At 33.3% G+C, this 21,708-nt stretch overlaps 4 protein-coding genes across 5 annotated transcripts; 1 reads left to right on the top strand and 3 right to left on the bottom strand.

Annotated features, from left to right (window-relative positions):
- The first annotated feature begins 1,328 nt into the window (after positions 1-1,328).
- Positions 1,329-3,186, top strand: LOC104237128 (large ribosomal subunit protein eL30-like). Its single transcript, XM_009791219.2, has 5 exons — positions 1,329-1,508; positions 1,610-1,715; positions 1,796-1,897; positions 2,775-2,843; positions 2,942-3,186. The coding sequence occupies exons 1-5, from the start codon at positions 1,485-1,487 to the stop codon at positions 2,980-2,982; spliced, it is 342 nt and encodes a 113-aa protein (XP_009789521.1). The 5' UTR covers positions 1,329-1,484; the 3' UTR covers positions 2,983-3,186.
- A 5,779-nt stretch (positions 3,187-8,965) lies between these two features.
- On the bottom strand, positions 8,966-10,880 carry LOC138880453 (ATP synthase subunit gamma, chloroplastic-like). Of its 2 annotated transcripts, XM_070160617.1 has the most exons (5): positions 10,852-10,880; positions 10,026-10,425; positions 9,709-9,789; positions 9,367-9,599; positions 8,966-9,057 (listed from the first exon to the last, which is right to left on the bottom strand). In XM_070160617.1, exons 2-5 carry the CDS (start codon positions 10,114-10,116, stop codon positions 9,055-9,057), a joined length of 408 nt encoding a protein of 135 aa, XP_070016718.1. In that variant the 5' UTR covers positions 10,117-10,425; positions 10,852-10,880; the 3' UTR covers positions 8,966-9,054. The 2 variants fall into 2 exon arrangements, 1 of the variants encoding a protein (XP_070016718.1); XR_011403108.1 differs by lacking the exon at positions 10,852-10,880 and having other exon boundaries at positions 9,367-9,789; positions 10,021-10,475.
- Positions 10,881-11,078: 198 nt separating this feature from the next.
- On the bottom strand, positions 11,079-13,552 carry LOC104235193 (uncharacterized). The gene is made up of 3 exons (XM_070160830.1): positions 12,499-13,552; positions 11,240-11,343; positions 11,079-11,164 (listed from the first exon to the last, which is right to left on the bottom strand). The coding sequence occupies exon 1, from the start codon at positions 13,493-13,495 to the stop codon at positions 12,605-12,607; it is 891 nt and encodes a 296-aa protein (XP_070016931.1). The 5' UTR covers positions 13,496-13,552; the 3' UTR covers positions 11,079-11,164; positions 11,240-11,343; positions 12,499-12,604.
- LOC104237129 (uncharacterized) lies at positions 13,510-15,591 on the bottom strand. Its single transcript, XM_070158925.1, has 3 exons — positions 14,589-15,591; positions 13,562-14,277; positions 13,510-13,515 (listed from the first exon to the last, which is right to left on the bottom strand). The coding sequence occupies exons 1-3, from the start codon at positions 15,589-15,591 to the stop codon at positions 13,510-13,512; spliced, it is 1,725 nt and encodes a 574-aa protein (XP_070015026.1).
- Between the last annotated feature and the right edge of the window lie 6,117 nt (positions 15,592-21,708).

The raw sequence follows: 21,708 nt of genomic DNA, 5'->3' as shown, positions 1-21,708 counted from the left end.
ACGTGCTTTTCGCAAGTGACAAATTGTAAGATAACACTCCAAGAGCCGCACAACAAAATCTAAGGGAGGCTCCGTAAAATTGGTGGCCTAAAGTCAAATTTTAATAAGAGGCCTTATATTTTTTTTAGTTAGTACGTATACACACATATATGCAAAAAAATTAATCTTGCCTTTTTTTTCATATTTGTTGTTTATAGAATATATTCTTAAATGACATAAAGTCTTTAACTTCACATAGTAATATTATTATTTATATTAGAAAAGAAAATTTTAAATAAATGAGATATTAGACATGTATTTGCAATATGTTACCCTTGATATTGTTGTAAAAAATATACTTACTAATATGAAGATTTAAGTAGTTTAATTCAAAGTCTTAAAATTATTTTTACTGTTTAAGAGTAGACACCTTTATTTCTTTTTTACATTTTTTTGTATTTTTTTTTTATTTTTTCTACAAATATTAATATTGTCTTACTTAAAATAAAATTATAAAATCCATTATTAAAAATTTTGGGGGACCCAAATCAAGGCTTTACTAGTCTCCTACTAGAGCCACTTATCCGCCCCTGTGATTCTCAATAAAATTTATAGAGTCTCACTTAAAATAAGACAACAATGACAAGAGCATTAAAGGCAGTGAGTTTGTCATTCAGTTACCAAATGTGAATGAAGTTGGTTGAACAGTACGTTTATAGCGGGGCAGTAGTCTGTAAATAATTATTGATGATTGTCAATGAGGGGCGGCTCAACAAAACTGGTGGCCTAAACCAAAATATATTAAAAAGACCCTAAAGCGTCTTTTATAAAATCCATATAATATTGAAACACAACAAAACATATATGACTTTGATATAGTGGCGAGAGCACAACTCATGATGTATGAGTTAGGCGTGCGTCATATGGTATTGAATTCTTCCCTTAAGTGAAAATGGTAAAGGGTGAACCCATTATTCATCATGTTTTGAACCTTGCGACATTTGCCTCGGGAATTTCTTAGTTAAAAAAAATGAGACGCAAAAGAATCTACTTTCTGCTGTGTGGATCAATCAAATGTGACAAAAAGAAATAGTTAATTTAGAGAATTGGAGTTGAAATTAGAAAGTAAAATTGTAAGAACCATGCAAAAAGATTATACTTAAAGAAAGAAAAAAAATGATGAGAAGGTAAATATATTATTTAATTAAGCGAGAAAAATTTATCCAATTAACTCACTCAATCTTACATCTACCAAATATTAAAAATTATTAAAATTTAAAATCTTCTATTAATAATTATATAAATATAAATTATGGAGTATATATTATATAATAATACTTTTTATTTTTGGGGGCTTAATTATTTGGGGCTAAGGCAACGGCTTCACTTGCGTTACCCTATAGCCGCCCCGGCAAAACCCTAATCTCACATTTTTAAGCAGAAACCTTTCCTTTCCACTTTCCCCTTTTTCCACTTCCTTCGATTCTCAGATCTTTGCATCTACAATGGTGACCACTGGAAAGAAAACAGTATGAAATACCCATTTCTTCCCCTTCATTTATTCCCTTTTTTGTTATATTTTTCTTTTGGTTTTTTGGCTGGCTATTAATGCAAAATTTGTAATTTGCAGAAGAAGACACATGAAAGCATAAACAACAGGTTAGCACTTGTAATGAAGAGCGGCAAGTATTCTCTTGGTTACAAGACTGTTCTCAAGACCCTCAGGAGCTCTAAAGGTTCTTCATTTAAAAAAAATAATATTTCTGCCTTTTTTTTTTGTAATTTATTTGGACTAAATGTGATATTTTTTTTACAGGAAAGTTGATATTGATATCCAACAACTGTCCTCCGTTGAGGAAATCTGAGATTGAGTACTATGCTATGCTCTCTAAAGTTGGTGTTCACCATTTCAATGGAAGTAAGCATTCTTCAAAGATCTTGAGTTTCATCATTGTTAGTTCATGTGTTAATTCGTATGGCTATCTAGTAATTAAGTTTGATCCCTTTGTGGGGTTTGGTGATGCATCTAATTTTTTAAGCGAATTAGTTTCCTAGTTTCGTTTGTGAAGTAAAATTTTACATATTTAAGACTAGGTTATAAGTACTATAAATCACAATGTGTTGTACTCCATCTGTCCCAATTATGTGGCACACATTTCATTTTAGTGTATCCCAAAACCAATAACACTTTCTGTACTTAGAAATAATTTAACTTTGGAATTTTTGTTTTACCCTTAGTGAGGATATCTATTGCCACACAAGTGTCTATGACTTGAATTTAAACCACAAGTTTGAAAAGTTTTTCTTTTTTCTTACACCCCTTGTCCAATCAAACAAGGCCACATAAAATGTGCGGAGGAAGTAATCAATAGAAACATTTGAAAAAATGTGTGAAAAATTGTTGGATTCTTTGAATAGTGATAGTGCCACATAAATTGGAATGAATGGAGTACATGTTAAGCAAATGAAAAACTCGGTTTCATTATACTTGATATCCAATTTATTTTCCCCAACCAGACATTTTGTGCATATTTGTTGGAGAATGTATAGCAGTTATGTGTGATTGATTCTTCACATTTTCCGTTTAACTGATGATAAGGTCAATGGTAGTTGTGTACTTGTGTTGTCTTCAGTTCATAGGATTTCACCTCTATCAGTACATTTAGTGATATAGATTTGCTACTTTTACCCATTGACAACATTTGGGAATAGCTCATGCCTTTTGACTCCAAAGTGTTCTGTTTTCGATAAAACTACTTTGTTTTCTTTATTGTCCTTACAACTTTTTTGTGTAGACAATGTTGATCTTGGGACAGCATGTGGCAAGTATTTCCGTGTCTCATGCCTAAGCATAATTGACCCAGGTAAAGTACATCTGAGAGTTCCTACTGTTGTACATTGAAATTTCCTAGAAGTTCATAAGGACCCTTTTGTCTTATGTCTGCGGCTAATGATTTTTCAGGTGATTCGGACATCATCAAGTCTCTGCACGGAGATCATTGAGAGTTGCTCTATCATTCATATTCTTGTATCTTGGAGAAAATTTCTTGTAGCAAGAGTATAGAAGGTTTTGTTGTTTCTTAATTTTATTTAGTTTGTCATTTGACCTAAAGGTTGAGCCAGATAATAGTGATCCAGAATTCAGCTATTTATGTTTTGTTAGTAATTGATTTGCTCGTTCTATCAATGCATATCTTTGTGAGAGTACTACTTTTGTGTTGCTTCTGGGTAGTTTCACTTGATGCTTAATTATTGGATTGAGAGAAGATCTCTAATTGGAGGGACGTGGATAGTGAGACTTGATGTAGCCAAACTCAGCTAGCTTGTCCTTGAGGCTTTTTTGTTGGTATTGTTGTTGATAATTTTACTCGATTCTATTCTACTACATTAAGACCTACTCACCTTTTCCCCTGAGATGCCACGGGGCGGTTTGTCATGCTTCCCTTTTCGTGTTGAAGTTGAGCCAATCGTGGAAATGTGAGGGAGACTTGAGCGACTTTGCACAGGAGGGGCAAAGTTTGCAAACAACATTATGTCTCTTTAGTACTTTGATGAACGACACATTTAGCAGGTTGCACAATGTAATATGTGCTGGTTAACTAGTCTCTCCTTGGAGAATATCAAGAATTAGACTTAGTATTTGTGTTGGGGGGTAATCTTTCTCTCCGGTTTCTTGAATCGAAGCATTTGAACCCATCATTATCTTTATCAAGTGATTTCTCCTACTGATTCTATCTATTTTTGCACATTGCTGTAACTATGGTCAAGAATATATCCATGCCTCACATTACTGAAAAATTTATGCCGGAGTTGCTGTTAGAAACCAAAGGTTTTGCACCGGTTTACTTTCCACAGACCGTTCTTTTCCTCATTTCAAAACCTCCCAAAGCTTCCTGCAGGAAAGAGTTCATCTGTTTGATATTCAGGTTTTGTTTGCTGCAGAGTTGATAAAATTTGCATAGCTGTTTTCTTTTTGGTTGTACAGTCTTGTCTCAATTTCTCAATGGTCTGTGCTGTATTTCCACCTTCTTCATCTACCGGACCTAAGTCCAAACAACCTCATAAATGGCAAGGGAATCCGAATTACATTTTTTGAAAAAATCTTAAATTTGCAATTTTGTCAAACACTTGCCTGTTCTTTATATAGATTTCAGTATTTTCCCCCGCCTTCCCCTAGCATGTAATATAATTTTTTGTGGCAAAATCGACAAAATATGACACTTAGACTCGGAATTATGCTAAAACTAACTACGCTGTCATCAGTCACTCAAATCTCATATTGGAAGTTAAAGTAGCTCGGAGATATTCTCCAAGTGTCTTTTCATTCCAGTTTAGTTTGACCGTCTTTTTGGAGCTTTTCATTTTGGAAAATAAAGGAGCAATTCGGTCACTAAGTTCCCGTTATGTGCGGTGTCCGGGGAATGGTCGAACCACAAGGGTCTATTGTACGCAGCCTTACCCTACATTTCTGCAAGAGGCTATTTTCACGGCTTGAACCCGTGACCTGACCTCCTGGTCACATGACAACTACTTTACCAACACCAAGGCTCCCCTTCTCATTTTGGAAAATAGCAGTCAAATAATTGTTCTATTAAATTGTTTTAAGAAAAGGTTCAAGTGTAACCTGCAATAGGCGAAATGGATTCATGTTTTTTGTTAATTTGGTTTAAAACTATCCTTGTCATTAGAAATTTGACTTATGGTTGCCCTTATTGACTATCAAAAGAATGTTTAGGGGCTAATACGTTTTCAATTGGATTAAACATACCCCACTCTAAATTACTCCATCCCATCCATTTAAGTGATTTTTTGATTTTTTCACACATATTAAGGAATTTATTTTTTAGTATTAATTAACAATAAAATTAATCATATTAACCTTAATTTGATCATTAGAAATATAACAAACTACTCCGGAAAAAGATCCAGTCAAGTAGAATTTCGTCAAGTAATCTTCAATGGGCCTTTAGATTCATGCCATGTGTACATAAACTAACTCATGGCTGAGATGCATTTAAGATCTTTTGCTTACGGCAAGAATTAAAAATGGCAAACATGAATTAACGGCAGTCACTAACAATAACATCTAACCACGTCTCCTTGCTTTTAAACTACAAAAAAGCACCAGTTAAATTGTTCTTTATTTTTCTCTAAATGAGATACTTATATTGATTAAAAAAAATATCATAATGAGTATTAATGTGTTATTGTATATTAATGTGTTACTAGTACAGTACCCGCGCGATGCGCGGAAAATACGAAGAAAAAAATATAATAAATTATTAACTTAGTTGCTTAACCATCTCATATTTTTATAACTTGATTAATCGTAAAATTTAAACCATTTGATCGATTCCTCATTAATTTTTAAATCCTCATTAATATAGATTCCTCATTAATTTTTGATTGGAAAAGAGGCAAAACAATTGTAAAGTATTACTATACATCAGAATTACATATAATCAAGCAAAGAGCGTAAAGTAATGTGTGTATTCATGTTTTTCCTCTTTTAAGACATTGGATATGTCATTAAAGTTGCATTATTTGAAGGAATAAGTTTGCGTTATTCCATTATGTAATTTATCTTATCTAATGCTCTTAAGAAAAAAAATAATAATTAAATGACAGGTAATGCTGCAAATCAATAAAAAACTTTCATTAATTAAATAAATTACAGGTAGTCGTAGAGACGGTTCTCCCACTCTGCTTCAAATTTAAGGACATAAACCCAAAAAGGTCCACTTGGCCACACCTCGTGATAAATGTCAGTTAAAATACTACCTAAAGGTTGTCCAAGTGAATCTACTAAAATTGATAATGCTTCCCAATCATATAGTATAATTTTGTCTATAGCATCTATTAGTGCATCTCTCATAAGCTGATAATTTGCAATATGTAGATCTAGTGCAGGCCTAAGCTCTCTAAATTTCTTTTCTTTTTCCCTTCGTTCAGCCCTTCGATCTCTTAACTTATTTTGTATAGCCCTTGGGACATTCCTGATAATTTCAGGCTTTGAGTCTGAAGCATTATAGGAATAAATGTTGCGACGACGTATCTTTCGACGTTGTCCCCTTCGTTAAATTTGAGCACTCGTAGTTGGAATAATTTGAACGTGTCCTTGTTCATCCATATCTAAAATAGAACTAAAGAAAGAATAAGAATAGCTAGAACATGTCAATGAGATAACATAGTACATGCATATTATTTTGAAACTTTCTCCTTAGTAGATATAGCTCAGGCAGTAGCGTCTCAAAGCACTCACAAATTTGAGAGACAATGATGTTATTTCTTGAGAGGACTGCTAAAAGGATAGTGAATACTAATAGACATTTAATTGTTGAATTGGATGGAATAATGAATAGAGGATACTACTATTTAAATTAATTCCAATATGAATATTTAGAAACGCATCCTAATTTCAGTTAGTATACAAATAAGTTGACAACACCAATAGACTTGTACATACTAAATTCCAATAGATCACATAAAATTTAGTATATTCTTGTCGGTGATACTATATTATATTGCAAAAAAAAAAAAAAGTAATGAAAGCGGAAAAACAGTGTTGATTTTGATTGCTTAATTTATAAACTATTCCATTGGAATTACGTGAGCCTTTGAGAACCAATTGCCCTGAATAGCTAGAAAGCTAAAGAAAGCAGGAAAAACCAAACGAAGTCTGCCTTTGAGAACCAATTTTCCAGATTGATGAAGTATTATTAATTTTGAGAGTAATCAAAATTATTCAAATCAATATCTTATTATTTCTTCAAATTATAAATTTATTCAAATTAAATTTTACTGTAAAAGTAACCAAAATCAAGCGAAAATAACTTGTGACAAACAATATTGGAAACGAAGAATCCGAAAAGCACTCACTTTTCCGGCAGAACTGAGGCTATGTTGAATTTGCAGAATATTTTTGTTTGCGTAATATTGTCGGACTCTCCTCTGTTCTTCGTTGTTCTCTGAATTTTCTTGTATTAACACCTCCCTTATTATGTCCTTTTATAATATCATGTGATTAGTATAGTGGGGAAGTGGTTATAGTGGGTAAGTGGGGAGGATTTGTGAAGGGATATGTGAAGTAGAGGGTTGAAAACATGGGGAAGTTGAAGGTGGACGACTGGACGTGTATGAAATGGTTGGATGTGAGGAGTTTTGTGTGGGAGTGGGAAATCATGGGGGTAGTGGCAGAGTGTTGTAAACTTGTTGCTGAAAATGGATGCAAACTAAAAGTTGTTTACTGTATTCGCCAAAGGTATTATTTCCTGAGATTGGTTTACGACACTTGATATGGACAGTCTTGAATTTCCAGCGACTGTATCCTCATTTGGAGAAGGAAAAGAAGTTGTTGTAAAATCACTGCTATTTTACCTTTATTAGTCTTTGTCCTGTTTTTCCTCAGATCAGTAGTTGCTAATGCTAATCATTATATCCAAATCTAATGACTATGATATTGAGGATGATCAGTCATTATTTCGATATTTTAACACCTCAAATGATAAGGTTTGTGTTACGCAAAAATTGGTTTTAGAATAAATAATTGAATTTGTATTTTAGAGCAATCTGATTAATCCAAAGTGCGTATAATGAAATGAAGAACAATAATGATAAATAGACCGAAATTGAGATTAAGATAAAATAAATCTAATTGAGCCTCGGCCTCGGATGTAGCTATCCTGTAATGAATTACAAGCCTTAATGGATACAATGAAAGACCTCTACATTCATATCAGAGATTATAAAACTTACAGATATAACCTTAAGCAACCGAACATGACAAAGATTCAAAAACACTTGCTGCTTTCAGTTGAAAGTTTGGCACTGCAACTGTGACCCTATGCGTTTAATTTTAAAGTCAATGAATTTTACCCTGTTGCGTGTATACAAATTAACTCTTCATAAAATGTCAAAGCTTGGATGGAGTTAGAAGTACCCGCTGACAATTGAGTAACCAACATTCTGAATTTTAATAATCGATTAGCTCTATATGAACTGACTTTCTATCAAATGTTCGTTAACTACTTGAAAGTTTAATATTTATGCGACGTCCTTTGAATTAACAGCTATATTTCAGTAATTCTATCACATTTTGAAAGCTTATCTAATTGTAAGAGTAGTATGTCCAGACGTTTATTTAAAGAAGCTAGTACGTAGTGCAAGGTTGTGGTAAGAGGAAGGCCGTACGTGGTGCAAGAATCCAATGAGTCAGACGCAAGGCAAAGAGCTAACACATGGTAATATTCAGCATGAAACTTGAGTTCTTTATTAGTGAGAGGAGAGAGGTCTAGATCATAAACCTGGAGAAGCTAAGACAAGCTAATTAAGCAGTGAATCTTAAAGTGTTTACTGGTGTCCAAACATGATTACCAGTGCTATTGAGGGGAAAGATTGAATGCCGATAATAAAACATGAACATAAATAATTTAAACTGCAGAAATTCTATATGAAGTTATTGATGGTCTGCCATCTAATAGTATAATTCAAAATGTGGAAGACGTAGCTGGGGTAGCAAATAGTTTATTATGACGCAGAAGTTATGCTCTATCGGAAAAAATCAGACCCTCTCCTGCAGCTTTCTGCTTGGAGGACTACCAAGATTTTCAGCAGTGCTGTCATCTATCCCCTGAACCTCATCAATCTCAGTTTGATGATTAATTCTGTCATATGATATGTTAGCTGGATCAGGATGCAACTCAGAATCTGTGGGAGGCTCTGAGATAGAGGCTCTGGATGCAGCTCAGGTTGAACGATGCTGCACCAGATAATCCCAGAGTTTCGATATACATCAGAAACATTGGATGTATGATTGTCAGAAAACTGATTTTGATGTGATGCACCAGACGGCAGCCCTTGAATATGGTTTTGGTGGGCATTGGCATTGTGGTGAGATACATTAGGTACACTCGGCACTTTGCTCTGCGGCTTAGCCATCTTCACAATATCAGCCATGGAAAGTTGACATGGCAGCCCCCCCCCCCAGTAGGTTGATATCCAGAAGAATGCTGTGAGACTCATGAAAGACCATCAACTGCTGCTGGTGCTGTCTTTTTACTTTCATTTGCAGCAGCATCACTGTGAAAAAGCATTCAAAGAAAATTCAAGGCAGCATTATGCAACTGCTAAAAGAGCGCTGAAAGTGTGCTTAGTCACATGCATCTGTAAATAGCTTACATTGCATGATTATTGAAGCGAATGAAAAGAATTTGCAACTTAAATAAGCCAATGCAATGACTAATGGTCTGAGCTATTAAGTTTGTTAAATTAATGGCAGACACTTCAACAGAAAGAAACATACTGTGGGTAAAGGAATACCCTAGTGGAACCAACAACACGAGCATCTAAAACCAACTGATGACCTTTTGAAAGAAACTAAACCATTACCGTGGCATTACTCATTGCATTCATCCTAGCAGCAAGCTCACTCGCAAATGACTCTTCAAGTGCCCTCAAAATCTGGCTATTCAAATAGAGTGGCATGAAAGCATCAAGAATCTGAGCAGGATGTTGCTCAAAGTCTAAATTATGCAACTCACTTTCCCTTTTAACCCTGAAATGATCCCTCTCAACAATCATTTTCCCCTCCTTAGTAGTCAACATAAAGAAGTCATCTTTATCTACATCAAAATTTTTCCCATTAACATCAAGACTTCTCCTTTCGACGAAATTAGAAGCAGCGTATGTATTACTGGATCAGATTTAATCAACGAAACAAATTTAGCATACAACGGATATGGAGTAATGATGGAGTATGCTGGAGTAATGCTACAGAAGTACTTGTCTTTTTCTTTAAAAGGATTAGTACACCTGAAAAAGCAGAAATTTGTCTTTAGTTATTATCAAAAAAACAAAGAGCATTTATACATATGTGTAATTCACATTAATTAAGACATCATATTTTGTTGTATTGTACTTTGGATCAGAAGTGTATAAGAACATGAGCAAGTTTCCGAACCAGTATATGAGAACATGAGCAAGTGAATAGGCAACTTAATGGAGAAAAAATTAGACTACATAGTTAGCTGGTCAGAAGCAAACCTTACACATCATAAGAATTTTCATTGCATGTTCACCTAGCAGCTTCTGAACCTCCACGAGATCTGAACCGTTACGAACAAAAGAAAACGCAATCATGTCAATAAGATTCGGAACTCCCCAATTTAAAATGTCATCCTTGTCTTTATCTGTCAATGCTGGCAGATCCACAATTACTCACCGGAGATTGAAATTATTTGTTTCGCCAAGAACAGCAATGTTCTCACAACGGCATCATACCAAACCGTTCTCTTTGTCACAAGACAAATCTGTAAAGGTGATTGTGCCATCTGCACAGATGATCACACTTTATGGCTTTACATCCTCTGCTAACTTTTTGTAGCTCATGCTTATCATACTCTCATCAACTTTAATGATGTAATAAGTTGAGATTGTGATCTCCTGACCCTATTTAAGTTGAACAGGCTTAGCATATTTTAAAAATCCTGTTCCAATTTCTGGACCGTACAAGATAAAAATGAAGTGTCAGAACTTTCACATAAAAAGGTAAAGGCAAGACAGGGCTAGGCAATCATATATTATATACTTTTTAATATGCGTAATTCTGGCACGTCGACGAGTCTTGCTGCTGCAGAAATCAAAGATTTTATAGCTTCTCTACATCCCTCGGGACATGTCCGATAAACAAAATTACACAGAATGAACGAACAGGTGGTAAATCATCTTGTATTGAGAAAGGGAAAAAGGTAGTCGAAATCAGTTATGAAAATTTTCTGCACAACCTTTGTATAAAGCAACAATCATTATAACTAACAGTAATATATCTAAATAAGCCTTCATGAGAATAAAAAAGTTGACCAAATATTTAATTACCAGTATATCTTATGGGAAGCTGTAGAAGCAAGTTGTAATTTTCTACCTGTGTGAATATAAGAACAACTCATGTGCTCTGTGCAGAGTTAATGATAAGAAATGCAAAATATGATGGTTAATGCAATGCAACATTAAAATCTAAATGATGACCTCCACAGAAGTTGCTTTAAGTGAAGCATTTGACAAAATGTAAATGCATTGGCTAAATATTGAAGATTAAATGGTACCTTGATTCTATCGTATGATGCCCATTCGTTAAATACTTCTGGCTCTACTCAAACTACTTCTAATAAAGAGGAATTAAAGTTATCACCTGCAATGTTGCAGCAGTGATCAAAGGAGGCACCATTTAGCGAATCCATAAGAGAAAAGTTCTTTATGCGCTTACCAGAGACAAAGCACTGTGCAACAAATTTGAATTTGGCATAAACAATCTCAATTTTCTCAGTATCTATGTATTCAGCTTGTGCCAACATGAAGATAATCTTCTTCCTATTCATAATGAGCATTCAGAACATTGACATGTACAATAACATTGACCAATTGAAAAAGTGTAAAATTAGTAATTATTATAGACAATATAAATGAAGATTGTATAATAATTAATAAATGTCATGGTCTATCTAAGATATAGCAATTGGTATTGTAATAATGTGAAGAAATCAGATTATTTCATCAACAATAAGTGCAGGACAGTGGTATGACTTTTTAAAATGACATACTGACAGATTTAAAACTATCACCCATTGTATGACATTTTAAAATCACATATTAGTTGAATAGATTGACTGCATATATAGATAGAAAATACAGTTTTTAAATAAAAAGAGGATATCTAGTTAAACAAATTGGAAAAAAGTGCAAGTGTCGTAATAAGTTCAAGAGTATTTTCCGAAGAAACAGAACGAAACAGTAAAATTATTATACTGATAAAAGCCCTCATCCTTTTCAGTTTCATAAGCAAAGAAGTACCTTTAGTCAATAGTACGGACAAAGTACAAAAATAATTCATTTCTTTACAATGATGGGAGAGCAAGAAATTACACTGAAACTCTTTTAGCTAAGTAAAGAAGTTCTTAAAGATTATATAAGTATCCAGATTATGTTCGTTATATAATTTAACTATTAATCCAAATATTTTAACAACAAAAAGTGAATTGTTGTAGTATATTGAAATCTTCTACAACCAATCGAGGAAGTAGGTTTAAAAATTTGTGAACAGCATAACAACAATTGAAGATTTTGCTATTTAAAATTAAAGACGCAAAATACTTGTAAGTAAAAGAAGTTGATTTGTAATACATTTTCATCTTGTAGAACCAATTCAACGGAGAAATTAGTGTTTGAATTGTAACAATCCCGGGCTTTCCATAGACGAACAACCCGACATTTAAACTTCTGTTGCATCCTCGAAATTGTTATATCCTTAATGAAATAAAAATGAGTAGCCATATTTTGCATCAGCCCTAAGTTAACTTGAAATCAAATGACATCATTAGGAAGGATAGAATTGAAGTAGCGTATAATATTGGAAGAAATATAACTTTGCGAGTTATTTGTTAGTAGATGTAAACATTAAGAAGTTAATAGTTAAAAGTGACTGAAAATAGTAACAACAAATGATGATGAGATAAAAGTTAAGCTTACCAATTGAAGTTGTCAACTGTTGTTTCTGAACTTTATTTCCAATATGGTTTAGCAAAGACAGAAGCATGAGAACCAAAAATGTTGCGAAAATATATCAGATTTGCTATCATTCTCCAAGTAAATTACGGAAAACTTCTTTGTAAACCACATTTTTTGCTTCATTTGAAATTTCTCCATCATCATCATAAACCAAAATTTTTAATCCCTTTCTTTTTGTAACCCGTGATAGAGCAACGTAAAGCTGGCCATGTGTGAAGACCGGTTTTTTCAAATATAACCCAACATGAGATAAAGATTGTCCTTGACTTTTGTTTATCGTCATTGCAAAGGATACAACTATTGGAAATTGCCTTCGTTGGAATTTAAAAGGTATTCTTGCATCAGATGGAGTTAATGACATTCTCGAAATGAAGACCTTTTGTCCAGCCATATTTCCCGATAAAATTTTTGCTTCGATAACTCGATTACCAAGTCTAGTGATGATTAATCTTGTTCCATTACATAGCCCTGAAGATGGGTCTATATTTCTCAATAACATCACTGGGACACCCACTTTCAAAGTGATAACATGATTTGGAATTCCAGAACACTTAATAGTGTTTAGGAATTCAAGTGTATGTATGTGTTCCAAACCTGTAAAAGCATCGTCTGACATGCAAATTGTATCGAAACTAAAAAATGTTTTTGGTTGACTTTGGTTTAGTGAAACCATGTATTCGTTGATTGATTCAACCATGTCAAGAGTGGGAGCAAGAATTCCTCTTTGTTGCAGGTATGTTAAATCAGTGCAATGACTTAAAAAATCTGGATATGTACTTTCCACAATCGCAGAAATTGGATCGCCACAATTATTTATGATAAGATCATCAGAGATGTGAACTTTATCGATACCATCAACAGAATTTCCAATCATACCATCACCTATTGCTAAAATCCAATCAGAAAATTGTCTTAGATCATTCAAATGTGAATCCACCTGATTTCCTTCCAACCTCATATTTTTTGTTAGCTTTAACACTTGACAGTGATTCCACAAATATGAAGAATTAAGGGTAGCATTAACAATATCTTGTCTACTACCTTTTGGAATGACTGGAAGTATTTGTCTAAAGTCACCACCAAGAACAACGGTTTTTCCTCCAGATGGACGATCTAAATTGGATGCATCTTTAAATCTAAGAATATCTCTTAGAGTTCTGTCTAGAGCTTCAAAACAATATCTATGCATCATTGGTGCTTCATCCCAAATAATTAACTTTGTCTTGACAATCAATTTTGATAAAGGAGTACCTTGCTTGATATTACATGTTGAATCTTCAGTTGCATTTAGTGGGATTGCAAATCTCGAATGAGCTGTTCGGCCTCCTGGTAACAAAAGAGATGCAATTCCGCTGGATGCAACTGTTAACACAATATCTCCTTTAGATCTTATGGCAGATGACAAAGTCCTCCAAATAAATGTCTTCCCGGTTCCTCCATGACCATATAAAAAGAAGAATCCACCTTTGTCCTCATGCACTGCTTTGATAATTCTGTCATAAACTAACTTTTGCTCCATTGTCAATTTAACCAATAAATCTTCATGTTCCCTAGACAAAGAGCACCTATTATAATGCATTTCTTCACAGATTAGTGCATTTGTGTTGTCAATTTCCTCTTCATTGAAAACCGGTCTTGGCATTGTTGGAAAATCGTATAACGTTCTTCCGCAACCTTTCAAAAAAATTTCCAACTTTTGTAGACAACGATTCTTTAGTTCATCATTTGTTAGCTCAGCCTCTAAAATAATAAAAGTATATAATTAATTAATTTATCATAAAAGTATATAGTTGCCTTAAGTCATATAAAGATAAGATCAAAATGATTTCCTTCGGAAATAATAAAAGAAAATTAATGTAACCTTAATTCGTTGGAAGGCGACATCAATTATGTCTCTAACAAAATATATTAATAATTAATCGCTCATAATTTGCAAGCCTAAATGTAGATCGTAGAATAAACTAAGATTTAATTTGTATGCACAATTAATGTAAAAATAATTTAACAATTTTATAATATTAAAATCTTAAGTAGAAGGTCGAATTGTATACCTGGATTATCCAACATTCTTCTTTCTTCATGTAAGATATCATCTGATAATAAAATCCATGTTGCCTCCCAAACATATTCTGGTCGTAACATTGAATTGGATAATAGTAACATAGCAAATAATTGCCTAAGATATGATGGCATTCCCCTGTTACTTGCCTCCTTTATGGCATCCACATACTCTTTGTCATCATCTAATAAACCCATTGCATAACATGCATCTCTAAAAGTTAAATAGTCGTGATTGTTGATTCTGCGTAAATCCTCATAACACTTAGGTCCTTTAATTACATTCAACAACATTCGAAGGTAATATTGCTCTCCACTTCCAAGTGGTACAAAGAATATTCTTCCTATTGAAAAAGCTGAATTTCTTCTTTTTTCCCACTTTTTTAGTTTTTTATTCCACACAAACTTAAGAGAAAATTCTGCATATGTTAATTCTCTTGCTTCTTCATATGTATTATTTGCCTCGAACCAGCTTAAAAACTTTGATTCCTTTACACTTGGTCTATTGGCAACATGATCAATTGGATCATCATCAGAGAAAATAACTGTTTGTTCATTTGGTAGATGAAAGGAAAGTCTTTCTACCGAAGGTTCTCTATGCTGAATTGGAAATTTAAAAATTCTCCAAGCAGCTTCACAGGTTGATATGTATCGACAATCATAATACATTTTTATTTCATCAATAGCCGATGAGTCTTCCTCATGCACACTTTGAGAAAAAGTTGTTGTCACACGATCATGACCCTTATTAACGTACTTAAATAAGTACTTGATTGACCGAGATTGATTGCACCATTCAATATTTATATGTGCGCCATACTTCAACAATAAATATCTATTGTGTGGCACCACGTACCTGTTATCCGATTCAATTCCTTCTTTCTGGATAGTTCTACCATTGTCCCTTCTTTTATATACAGGATATCCATCTTCATCAATTGTGGTATTTTCTACAAACTTCTTTGGAAAGTGTTTTGTACATCTACCATTACGCATGCAAGGAGAGGATTTTCTAGCAGAACCGCACGGGCCATGCATCATGAAATTCTTCACGGCCTTATAATAATATGGATTGACCGATTCATCAGGTATTTCAGCAGAAATTATTTGATCTATATCTCCAATATTTGGATATTTATTATGAAGAAAGAGCAATATGTGTGCATGAGGCAACCCCCGCTTTTGGAATTCTATAGTATATATCACTGCAAAAAATAATAATTTGCGGTTGGGGTAAGTGGTTGTAATTTATATGTAAGACAAAATGTTTTATTAAATTACATTATAAATCTGATAAGAATTTATTAAAAAAGATTAAATATATACCTGATTTAACTGATCCAAAAATTTGTTTCTCTTTCAAATCCTATATTAAACGATCCAATTTGATTTTGAACACCTTAGCTAAAATGTCTGGGCGATCTTCTGGTTGCAAGCCCTTGCTCTTTACAAATCTACTAATTTCAGGCCACTTTGGGTTGCAAGTAAATGTGATGAAGAGATTTGGATATCCAGCCCACTTGCAGATTGCCATAGCATCTTGATAATTTTGGATCATGTATCTTGCACCTCCTGTGAAGCTGGATGAAAGAATTATCCTTTTACCTAGAGAAGAAGGATTTATCTCTCCATGTAAAACTGCATCTTCTAATCCTTTATACATATGAGCTCGCAATTGTTTTTGATGAGTTCTGATATACTTCAACCGAGACGATTCAACCATTGTAAATCCATCGACCAAGAATTGTTGAAATAATCTTCTTGAGTTAACAATTGTTGGTACTTCGCCTTTTTTTTCTTGAATTTTGTATGTGAAATATTCACGCATGCTAACAAAATGCCTTCCTCCAGTTGTTTCGTCATTTTCATTTAAAGGAATGTCTTCCCTAGAACCATCTTCACCGAAAGGAAACAATAAAGGATACTGAAGACCTAAATAGGCAGCATTCAACTCATTTATCCTTTGTAGATGTCCAGATTGGGTTTCAACTATGATGTCTCAGTCACATCTAGATACATCAAAATCTCCAACAACCAAAGCAACAACCTCTGAAATTGATGGTAAGTTGTATCTTCTTCCATCATAGTTCCGTTTTCCTATCAATCTGAGTCTAAAATTGGAGTGAGTTTCTTCATGAAATTTGTCTCTCACCATTCTAAATGACTTTGTCAAAACATTATGCTCATCAAGCATTTGTTTCAGATCTTGAACAATTTCAGCATGAAGTTGGTTTATTCTATCACCACGACTGCATTAAAAAATGTTTTATAAAATTGATATAAGTTTTGTTTTTGTTAGATTATTCATGCATATATAAATTTGGAATAATTAAATACTAACCCGAGTGCATGCATTCTATTCTGAACTTCGTTTTCTATGTCGTATATATATAATTGTGCAAACTTGGGATTGGATCCTTCGGGAGGCAATAAACTACTGATTTGATGATAGTTTTGTCCAGATAACTTGAATGTTCTTGGCCCCTTTGTTTGGTTCACAAAAGCATCAACTTTTCCTCCCATTGAGGTAAATGAAAACATTGAGTTATAACTTCTAATATTATCTCTGAAATGGTTACTTTTTGGACCTACATAAAAGTATTTGTTGGTGAATAAATTTTTTTTCATATATTTGAAGATACTATTGAAGTATGGTAAAAGTAGATTTTCTTGTTACCTGATCCGAATAATAATCGTTTTAAAATTGTGGGAGGTTCTTTTGGCTTTGGTAAGAGTATCTTTCCATGATTACAACACAAAGAGAACTCTGGTTTTTTAGCTTTGCGATTCTTGTTGATTCTTTCTTCCTACCAGAAGTAAGCACCACAATGTTCACATTCACATGTAGGATCACCTATATTCCAGAACTCTATGAATAAAATAAGCAAATGTAAGATTAATGTGAAGGTGTTATATTATGGTTAGCCTAATTATTTTATATACATATAGAAATAATAAATATGCATACCTTCATTGTCAATAATTGCATATCCAACATCAGACTCTAAATAGTATTAAAATCATATTAAGTTAGCAATATAAATTGAAAAGGCAGACATGAATGAATCATTGTTTGTGATAAGATAGACATACCTTCATACTCGTCTTCATCTTCAGTTGCATCATTATTTTCTGCTATTGGTTTTACGTATTATTACGTTAAGTATTTAATCAAACTACCATTATTTTGAATATTAGTATAACTGTAGTTTATTTGTGTAATTTAATAGATAAAAATTTGATTGATTAAAAACATACCTGGTACATCACCATCAATATTGACATCCTCAACTTCTAATAATAAATTATAATAAAATGCCATTAATATAAATAAACGATTCATGTTATATTAATTTATTTATTTATAACACGAACCTGGAAGTAGGGGTAGCTCATTTATCTGGTAGAAGATAATTTGTCTGCACATTTGAATTTGACAAACCAAATTTCAAATGTTCCTGTCGAGGTAAATTTGGATATCGTGCCTGAGATTGAGACGATGAAGCATGTGCACAACTCTCTAAAGGTGTATAATGTAATCGTGTGAAATTTTGACGATTGGTTATGTCTGTTAAAGGTTGTGGTGCCTTTTGTTTTTCAAATGCATCCCCTGTGATAGTAACAGGACAAATAAAGTATGCAAACCATAAAACATACAAATCAGCTTAAAAAAAATTGGAATAAAATATCAGCAATATGACGTTACACCAACAATTGCTAATACAACCATTCTTGACACTCATAAGGGACTGTAAATTTGGAGTAAATGAATGCCTAAAATATATAATTGAATAACATTGATATTATAAACATATATACTAATTTTGTAGCGAAACCTTTGTGTCCACAAGTAGATATAAAGAAATTTAATTAAATGTCGTTGGAGTTGCACGCTTTAATTTCTCAATCATGTCATAAACTAATGTCCATATTATATTGAATTCCTAATACTCTGGTAAAATATACGTTATAAGACAGTATTGATTTGATGCATTCTAGTAATTTCACTTTTGACCAAACCATAAAAGCAACTTGTATCCTAGGTTAGCATACCTATTTTTATTCAAAATATTTATAATTTTCATATTTAGAGGATTATTCTTTTATAAAAAGCGTTTACATCCCATACAATAATGACAAAAGGATTATTAGTTTGTTAAATAGATGAAGAACCTTGCCATGTTACAAAGCGTAGTTGCTGCAAAGTACAAATCAAGGTAGGAGAAAGAAACTTAATGATTTAATCTTAAATTTTAGATAGAATAAGCAGGCAGGTACAAACACAAAAAAAAATATAAGCACCAACCGCTAATAATACAAAGGCAGAAGTTAAATAATTCAAAATGATTAAAAGCCTAAAAAATTTGAAGAATCGTGAGTTTAAATAAGCTTGAGCTATTAATAAACAACAAAAATATTTTTTTTGACTTTGCTGGACACAATCATCAGTTCAATAGGAAGACATGAAGGCATCTAATTTAGTGGTCACTATAAGAAAGTCAATGTGCAAAATGATTCACGATATTAGCCTGTAGAAGTAGAACATGAATTTTCTATCCTATCAGTCCGTAAAGCTGGAAAATATAAGAGCAAAGATCAGATACCATTGGCAGATCTAAGTAAGTAACTTATAGATTGTGATGTAAATGCTATAAAGTATAGGTATTGCATCAGTACCACGAAAGAGATAAACTTCACTCAAATGGTATGCCTTTTTGACAAAGAAAAAAAAAATGCAATATCATTCACAGAACTTATACATAAAACTAACATCTCATGGATATTAAAGTGCGAAGAATACCTAAATGCAAATGCTTAAACCACTCATAACACATCAGTTCTAAAATAATCCTACTACATGGTAACAATTGTCAACTTTTATAATTTAGACAATAACTAAGACGAATTGCCCTTGCTTTCACTGAACAATGGAGGAAAATTACAAATTTATATATCTCTTAGGTCAGAATTATAGTCTTGAAAATGGTAAGAATATTGGCAAAAGAATAAAGTAAACACTATCTCCAAAAAAAATAGTGGCTGCCCAAAAGTTTGCATGGTAAAATATGAGATTTGCAAGTATGTTTATGTAACTATTAACTTTCTTCATTCTTTTTTCCTGTAGCTACACCAGAAAATGATCATAATTCACAAAACAAATAAGCATCGGACAAAATATTTCACGTTTATTTTTATAGGGAAAAAGAGCAAGACAATGACTCATTACAGGCTTAAGTATTACATGATGGATCGCCAGCTTCCTTGAATGCATAGAGAAACTGTTAACCCAATAACCTGATACCAATAACCCAATAATTTTTTTTTAGGTTCGAGCTAACGCCTTTATCCTATATATGCCCAGCCGTACATAAAACTTTAGAAATAGACTAAAAAAAAAGAAAAGGCGTGTTCTTTCAATGAAGGAAGGGTGCCTCCTGATGTAATGGAAAAGCGAGAGTCCCCTGTGGAATTGAATGCTGCAAAAGTTGCAGAGGGCATAAATGATACAACTGAAGCCCATAATCATACCTCGTTCTCTGAGAATAAAGGCACTGGTAAGAAAGCAGAGAGAAAACGTGGAAAAGCTGAGAAAACAATAAGCTTAGAGGTTTTGCAACAGTATTTTGCTGGAAGTCTCAAGGATGCTGCGAAGAGTCTTGGTGGTATGATTTTCAAATTATATAGTACTAACCAATACAGTTAATATACAACGCGATGCGCACAATTTCAGGTTTAACTGAGTCTCAGGACTTTAGTGCGACTCAAAGGAAATTTGCCCAACGAAAATCATATATAACCGAACAGTAGTTCGGAAATATGTCGTATTTGGAAGCATTAAACACAGAGTCTGTTTCGAGCTACCGGCTTTATCCTATATATGCCCAGCCGTACATACAACTTTAGAAATAGACTAAAAAAAAAGAAAAGGCGTGTTCTTTCAATGAAGGAAGGGTGCGTCCTGATCTAATAAAAAAGCAAGAGTCCCCTGTGGAATTGAATGTTGCAAAAGTTGCAGAGGGCGTAAATGGTACAGATGAAGCCCATAATCATAGCTCGTTCAAGGAGAATAAAGGCACTGGTAAGAAATCAGAGAGAAAACGTGGAAAAGCGTAGAAAACAATAAGCTTAGAGGTTTTGCAACAGTATTTTGCTGGAAGTCTCAAGGATGCTGCGAAGAGTCTTGGTGGTATGATTTTCAAATTATCTAGTACTAACCAATACAGTTAATATACAACGCAATGCGCACAATTTCAGGTTTAACGGAGTCTCAGGACATTAGTGCGACTCAAAGGAAATTTGCCCGACGAAAATCATATATAACCGAACAGTAGTTCGGAAATACGTCGTATTTGTAATCATTAACCACAGAGTCTGTTTCAAGAAATAGTGCATAAAAGTTCATACCATTATTATCCGAACAATATTTCGGCCTTTTCTGCTTCAAGGTGTTCATCCGATTTTTTCTTGCGAGCTTCTTCTCCTCTTCCATGTCAAATTTGAGTAGAAACTGTCTTAGGGCTGAGAAGTTGTAAAGGCGTGTCTTTACAGTAGAAGTTGTAAAGGAGTGTCTTTACAGTAGACGAAACAGGGGCGCCTCTTTTCCGCTTTTAATGGGGTATTTTTATTTCATCTAATTTTTTTTAACTAAATCAATATTTTAATATAAATCCAAGTATTTTCTTCTTCCAGATCGGTAATATTGAATTTCAGTTTTGGTATGTAACACAACGTAAATAGAATTAGATTTGTCTACTTATTTTGAGGAGAAAGAAATAGTGTATTTTAAAAAGTTGTGTTTCTTTTGCTTTATCCGATATACCTTAACATTTACTTCTGCTAATAGGTGTTTCCCATAATATTTTCAAATCAATTGCGTTTAAACATGGGACAATAGTCTAATTTATTTATATATTAGTTGAAATCGAGCAATTTTGTTCTTGTTTAGACTCTTGGTCAAATATTATCCGCCTCTCGGTAGGGTATTTTTAAACTCATAATGAAAAGGTGAAAAGTAAATTTGCGGTTTCGTCGAGCAAGTATGAGATAATTTGCTAGAAAGGATATATATACACACACTCGCGCGCACAAGCGAATAAAAATTATTAATAAAGG

The sequence above is a fragment of the Nicotiana sylvestris genome, chromosome 10 (assembly GCF_000393655.2).
Source record: "Nicotiana sylvestris chromosome 10, ASM39365v2, whole genome shotgun sequence".
Classification (NCBI taxonomy): Eukaryota; Viridiplantae; Streptophyta; class Magnoliopsida; order Solanales; family Solanaceae; genus Nicotiana; species Nicotiana sylvestris.
The sequence above is the reverse complement of the archived record's forward strand: the minus strand, read 5'-3'. Positions and strand labels throughout refer to the sequence as shown.